At 40.3% G+C, this 7,695-nt stretch overlaps 1 protein-coding gene across 1 annotated transcript; it reads left to right on the forward strand.

Moving 5' to 3' along the window:
- Nucleotides 1–2,091: 2,091 nt before the first annotated feature.
- Nucleotides 2,092–6,067, forward strand: LOC118385614 (olfactory receptor 1M1-like). Its single transcript, XM_052520503.1, has 2 exons — nt 2,092–2,485; nt 3,054–6,067. The coding sequence occupies exon 2, from the start codon at nt 3,096–3,098 to the stop codon at nt 4,116–4,118; it is 1,023 nt and encodes a 340-aa protein (XP_052376463.1). The 5' UTR covers nt 2,092–2,485; nt 3,054–3,095; the 3' UTR covers nt 4,119–6,067.
- The last annotated feature ends 1,628 nt before the right edge of the window (nt 6,068–7,695 follow it).

The raw sequence follows: 7,695 nt of genomic DNA on the forward strand, positions 1-7,695 counted from the left end.
CTGACTTGTTTCCTGGATTCACAACGAGTGTATTTTTAATTCAATACCCTGCATGTGTATTTTAATGAACGTTTGAGTTTTAACGAGTGCTATTAGCATTTAACGTAGCGCATTTGCATTTCCAGATGTCTAGATGGGACGCCTGCGTGTCAGGTAGGAGCAAGAGGTTAATGCAGGCAGTTATCTACACACTGATTAAAGGGGCAATCTGTAGTTCAACTAATAACAAAACCACAACCCTGCCACTGTTTTTGGATTACAGCTAAGGGATGGGGCTCGAGAAATGTATCCACTCTGACATTATAGTTATTCAAATTTTGTTTTGAGTCTGTAATGTGTTTGTTTACAATTACAAAAAATGTAGTAAAATAAGTTTATATTTTGGGTTCTGATGGCGTACCACAGTTGAACTAAGGTCATGAGGCATTGAAATTCATATTCCTCAATATATTATTATATTCGGGGTTCTTAGTTGTCCTCTTACACACAAGTGTGTAATGGAAATGTGTGGTTTGTTTGGGGGTACTAACGACAGATTTTTTTCAGCCCCGGTATTCGAACCAGTAACCGAACCAGTTACTGGCCCAACACTCTAACCTCAAGACTATCTGGGTATATACATCATTCAGCCCCGGTATTTAACCAGTAACCGAACCAGTTACTGGCCCAACACTCTAACCTTGAGACTATCTGGGTATATACATCATTCATTTATTTGTCTAAAACTTGATGTTGCAACTGCAGATTTCCCCTTTAAATACACCTGAGTTATCAGTCAATATGTGTTTGTGTACTTGTATGTGTTTATGATCAGAGCAGATTCACTGAAATCTTAGAACCACACAAGTTGCTGCTGACTGGCTTGCAGTGTTCTGACATTCTACTGAAGGACACGATCAGTCAATAGCTGGTGTTCTACAAGATAGATAAAGTAATGAAGATCATGGTGGAATTTATGTAGTGCTTTTTAGGCTAGCTGGGTGTCAACGTGTTATAATTTAGGAAAGGAATTTGACTTCATCTATCACCATGGTGACCAGATGAATTATGGTCTCTGTCTCTCTCTCTTTTTCTCTTTTTCTAAGAATCTGTTGTAATTTAGAAAAAAAAATGAAAATAATCAATCAATCAAAATCAATCAGGGTTTCATCTTTCCATCGATCAATTTAGCAATCTTTCTCTGTATTTATGTAATGATACAGTGCCATCTGTAATTATTGGCAGTGAAGCATTTTTTCTTCATTTGGCTCTATTCTTCAAGACTTTGGATTTGAAATCAAACAATGACTATTAGGATAAAGTGCAGTCTGTCAGTTTCAATTTAATCCATATTGGGTGATCCGTTCAGGAATTACATCACGTTTTGTGCCTAGCCCATTTTAGGGGAGCAAAAGTATTGGGACAAATTCACTTATATGTGTATTGAAGTAGCTGTGTACAAAACGGGCTGTAATTTCTAAACGGATTAAATTAAAGCTGAAAGTCTGCACTTTATCCTCATAGTCATTGTTTGATTTCAAATCCAAAGTCTTGAAGTATAGAGCCAAAATAATAACGAGGGCACTGTATGTGTCAGTCTCATAAACTGAGCTGGTTTCTGACACGCAGGGCCGCGGTGCTCTGTAGGCCTATTTGTGCTGTTGGTTTAAACACTTAGAAATCTAGTTTGATAAGATTTGTTTAACCTTTCTATGGCTACTTGGCCTACAATGATTGGGAAAGACAACCAAGCTAATCAACAGGAGAACAGCTGAAAAACAACTAGTTAAATCCCTTACCACAAGATGCTCTATGTTGGGCTTCACTCGCAATATCTAACGACCAAAAACTGATAATTAGGCCTTGATATTTAGCTTAATTAAGTGGGGTTGTCATACGTGGGTTGTTTTTAAAGACATACATGTAGCTAATAACTCCATTATGTTGAATTCTCCAAGGATCAGTTAAAGTAAACTCTCACATAAGATAATAACTTCCAATACTTGGAGAGTTGATTAGCCATTTTAATGACATCTCTTGGGGACAGTTGGGGGCTTATATACGTATAGTGGACAGAGCAGCAGAGATACAGCTGTTGGTGTTACTGCAGGATTCAGAGACAGAGAGTCAGGGAGATAGAGGGATAATCTCTCACACCACCTGAACCTGTGGTGGAACACAGCCAACAGACCGACCCGGACCATCAAACTCTACTACCTGAACCTGTAGTGGAACACAGCCAACAGACCGACCCAGACCATCAACTCTACTACCTGAACCTGCTGTTGTAGAACACAGCCAACAGACCGACCCGGACCATCAACTCTACTACCTGAACCTGTGGTGGAACACAGCCAACAGACCGACCCAGACCATCAACTCTACTACCTGAACCTGTGGTGGAACACAGCCAACAGACCGACCCGGACCATCAACTCTACTACCTGAACCTGCTGTTGTAGAACACAGCCAACAGAACGACCCATGGTCCATATCACTGTGCCCAGTAAGTAGTTATGGTCTATAGAGTAGAATAGGACTATTCCACAGTACATAGGCCAAGGCTTTAGAGTAGAATAGGACTATTCCACAGTACATAGGCATAGGCTTTAGAGTAGAATAAGGAGATTTCATTCGTATTTGTAAAGTGTTGGTACTGAATTAAGAATGAAAGCTATAGGCCATATCTGGATGTTGGTTGTTGGGGCGGCAGGTAGCCTAGTGTTTAAAGTGATGGATTAGTAACCGAAAGGTTGCAAGATCAACTCCTGACAAGGTAAAGATCTGTCGTTCTGCCCCTGAACAAGGCAGTTAACCCACTGTTCCTAGGCAGTCATTGAAAATAAGAATTTGTTCTGACTTGCCTAGTTAAATAAAGGTTTAAAAAAAATAGGGTGCAATTTCAGCAAAACATGGGTGAGCTTAGATGAAATAGAGTGTAGATTAATCAAGCAATTTATTTGGTGATCAAATCACCATTTTAAGAGAAGACATTATCATACTGGTTGTTGCTAAGCTGACTGATGAAGTCCTTATGATCCACACATTGCTAACTCTTGTCTCTCTCCTTTCAGGTTTTACGCATCAACGGAGCAAGCGTTTGTGTTTGTCTGTGCATGCATAGACCTGGAGCGCAGGTGTGCGGAAACAGCTCAGCCATGAGATTCCTCGGCAGGTTGCAATGGAACGACTCCTCCGTTCTAATCCATCCCCCCGGGTTCTACATCATCGGCTTCACCTCCCTGCCCTTTGCCAACCTCTACTTCATCTTCCTCGCTTTCGTTTACGTGGTGTCAGTCGTGTTCAACACATTTGTGATCTATATAATCATGGTGGACCATCGCCTCCACAATCCCAAGTATATCGCGGTTGGTAACCTCGCGGTGGTTGATCTGGTGCTGAATACTTGCATTATTCCCGGTATGCTAAAGGCGTTTCTTGCTAAGAACAATTTTGTGCCGTTTAATCTGTGTATGGTACAGATGTATGTGTATTATTCCTTCATATCTATGGAATCGTTCTCCATCGCTGTGCTCGCCTATGACCGTATGATCGCCATATGTTTCCCTCTGAGGCACGGCTCCATCAACACCATGACCAGTATGTCGTGTATTCTCGGTGTCATCTGGTGCTTCTGTCTTGGTATACAGATATTCAGTGCTGCAATTATGACCAGGCTGTCCTACTGCGATTCCGTTAACGTCTACAGCTATTTCTGTGATTACGCACCAGTGTTTCGGCTGGCATGTAACGACAACTCCCTGCAATGGGCTGTGGCTTCAGTTCTGAGCCTGGTTATCCTCCTCGGCCCACTGTCCTTCATCATTCTGTCATACATGAGTATTCTAATCGCTGTGTTCAGGATGAAAAGCGTTGAGAGTCGCGTGAAAGCACTGGCCACCTGCACTGAGCACCTCATTCTAGTGGCAGTATTCTTCTTTCCGGTTCTGACTATTTTCATGGTTGGGTTATTAGCGCGCATCAAACCAGACCCTGACCTGCGTGTACTGAGCCTGTCGCTGGCCTCGTGCATCCCGCCCTGTCTCAACCCCATCGTCTACTCTCTGAAAACTAAAGAGATCAAGAGTAAAGTGCTCACCATGTTCAGGAGAATTAAAGTTCAAGTAGTTAACGATTGATCTTTACGCATAGGTTGCTACATAGGTTGCTACGTGCGCAGTGGTGGTTCTAACATTTAAAACTATATAAATATATAAATATATACAAAAATAAGACTCAAAAATATACAAAATAATTAACAAAGACAAATAGAAACAAATGTGTTGATTTGGCACTCAAGCATCAATACATTACCCATCCCTCAACACCGTCAACCAAGAGTCAAGACTACATTACCCATCCCCCAACACCATCAACCAAGAGTCAAGACTACATTACCTATCCCCCAACACCATCAACCAAGAGTCAAGACTACATTACCCATCCCCCAACACCATCAACCAAGAGTCAAGACTACATTACCCATCCCCCAACACCATCAACCAAGAGTCAAGACTACATTACCTATCCCCCAACACCATCAACCAAGAGTCAAGACTACATTACCTATCCCCCAACACCATCAACCAAGAGTCAAGACTACATTACCCATCCCCCAACACCGTCAACACTACATGACCCATCCCCCAACAACATCAACCAAGAGTCAAGACTACATTACCCATCCCCCAACACCGTCAACACTACATTACCCATCCCTCAACACCGTCAAGACTACATTACCCATCCCTCAACACCGTCAACCAAGAGTCAAGACTAAACCAATTCACCTTGGTGGTGTGCAGACTGGTTTTATATTGTTCTTAACGATTTCACACAAACCAGAAAAAAATGCAACAATATGTCTGTGAAATTATATATTCACAGTATTATGAATAAATTGTTGTTTATTTGGTAGCATTTCACAGTGTGACTGATTTTACTAATTGCATTAGTACTGTACAAAGTTAGAGGTGTGCTAATTGATATATTTCCCGTTCCCGAAGGTGACATGATTGTCATTGATGTAACGTGCAAATGAGCAATAGAAAACCAATCGCGCAAATGTCACATTACGATTGTTTTTGTGAGGACGCCCCAGTACCGCCCCCGACAAGATGTTGCCCCGAGCGGCTGCCCATACCTCGCCTATACCTAAATCCACCACCGTACGTGCGTAAAGTCAAGGGTGTTGAAATAGGGAGACATGCATGTAACTCATACATTACTTATCTTGTCCGTTGAATATTAAATATAAAGCACTTGGCATTTCCATCGTTTAAATAGGAGTTTATAACGAGTGAATGACGTGTTTTGTTTTCAATATTTTCATTGATGATTGTGTCCATCTATTTTTGAACACAGAGGTATCACATACATTATTATCAATGACTTACATTTCCTTTTCAGCTTTCCTACAAGACAGAGGTGGCTAGAGGATTACGCTATAGGAGGATGGGCTCATTGTAATGGCTGAAATGAAGAAAAATAGAATGGTATCAATCACATCAAACTTTTGTTTGAGTCTATCCTATTAATTCCATCCCAATCAGCCCGTCCTCCTATAGCTTCTCCCGCCAGCCTCGACTACATGTTCTGCAATAACTCCATATTTGCACTTCCTCATCCTGTGTCATCAACCAACCAAACAATATTCCCAACATCCATTTTCTAGTAAAAAACAGAAAATCAAACACATACTGTATCTCTGTAATGTTTTATATTGTAAAGAAAAAGTGTATTATTATTTGTATTATTATTATTATCATCATCCTAATCCTATGTCATCAACCAAATGTAATCCCTTAAAATGGGCATGGTAGGCTCTATAACCGACTGAATATTCCCAACATCTTCTAGTAATAAAGCAGAAAATCCAACACATAATGTATCTCTGTAATGTTTTATTTTCTGAGTACTTCAACAGATTTAAAAAGGCTACCTGGTTGATCCTGTTCTTTTATCAATATGTTCTCAATATTTGTCACTGTGTTTTTATCTGTTTAAATCCTGATCTGTGAAGCTCACTGGACTGCAATATATTATAAGAAAGATGGTAAAGAAATAAAGTCTATTATCATCACCATCATCATGCTTTGTGAAATACAAGCCTTGGCACAAACTGCAGGGTTAGAAACAAGCTCATTTTATATAGTCAAATATCAGTATAGTCAAATATCAGTTTGAAAAACAATGTTAACTTCTTTTAATGTTAATAAACCCTCCATAAAAACATGGTATTTTTTTTTTGCTTTCTTGAGTAACGCAGCTCATAAATGCAGGTGTTTCAGCCTAGTGCAGGTGTTTCAGCCTAGCGCAGTACTTGCTGTGGTGGTGGGGCAGCCAGTGGAAAAATACTGAGCCTAGTTGTTGGTAATGTTCTGCAACGGTCTTCTAGGTGTGAAGGAGTCGGACCAAAATGCAGCGTGTAGATTTGCGATCCATGTTTAATGAACAAACATAACACGAATCTAAATACAAAAACCTACAAAACAATAAACGTAACGAAAACCGAAACAGCCAAATACTGGTGCACATACCCACAGAACAAGGAACAAAGACACTAAGGACAATCACCCACGACAAACTCAAAGAATATGGCTGCCTAAATATGGTTCCCAATCAGAGACAAACACCTGCCTCTGATTGAGAACCACTTCAGACAGCCATAGACTTAACTAGAACACCCCACTAAGCTACAATCCCAATACATACACACCACATACACAAACCCATGCCACACCCTGGCCTGACCAAATAAATAAAGATAAACACAAAATACTTCGACCAGGGCGTGACATGTTCTCTAGTTGGGCCGTGATTGGCTCAGTGTTCTGTCACTCATGGGGACATTGTGTCACTGCCAAATGTAATGGTAGAGCTTGAAAATTCAAGCTCCTTGGGGTGCTGAATTAGAGTGCTTTGTATGTGTATTCATTTTTGTAAATGTGTTTGATCAAAATATAACCTTTTTATAATCCTAATAGTTTAGGCCAGTATTCATGGGCCTGCCTATTACCGTGGTAGCTGACAGACCCATAGCTGTTGTTCAGGTAGTGTCTGGGGCGCAATATGAGCTGTTTCTCTTATGGACACACGAGTGACACACACACATGAGAGACACACCTCAGCCGCATTTGAATTTAAACAGTGATAGAATGTTTAGGTTCTATCAATTATAGAAATAGTTGAATAACATTCACATTTGTTGTATCGTTATATGAGAACATAACCCACAAAAGCCCCCGAGCTATAACATTGTGCATTCCAGTGTTCCAGTGTTTAAACGTGACGTAATCTTGGCCTCAATTCACCATTTCAAACCTACCTTTGTCTAATCAGTTCCGTGTATGCAAAAATAAGAAGTTCAGATTTATACACCAACAATGTCATTACATTAAAAGCCAGACTAACATGGAAGGAACATGACAACATCAAATCTAATTTTATGTGTCATATGCGCCAAATACAAGAGTTGTAGACCTTACAGTGAAATGCTTACTTACAAGCATCACAACAATGCAGTTCAATAAATAGGGTTAAGAAATGATTTAGTAAATAAACTACAGTAAAAGAAATATATCAAAAGTAACACAATAAAATAACAATAACGAGGCTATATACAGGGGGTACTGGTACCGAGTCAATGTGCGCGGGCACAGGTTGGTCAAGGTCATTTGTACATGTAGGTAAAGAGACTAGAAAATACACTGCGAG

This window comes from Oncorhynchus keta, chromosome 6 (assembly GCF_023373465.1).
Source record: "Oncorhynchus keta strain PuntledgeMale-10-30-2019 chromosome 6, Oket_V2, whole genome shotgun sequence".
In the NCBI taxonomy this organism is placed as follows: domain Eukaryota; kingdom Metazoa; phylum Chordata; class Actinopteri; order Salmoniformes; family Salmonidae; genus Oncorhynchus; species Oncorhynchus keta.

Bases quoted from the DNA above. Each gene is read 5' to 3' on its own strand.
- LOC118385614 (XM_052520503.1), top strand. From the start codon at position 3,096: ATGCATAGACCTGGAGCGCAGGTGTGCGGAAACAGCTCAGCCATGAGA.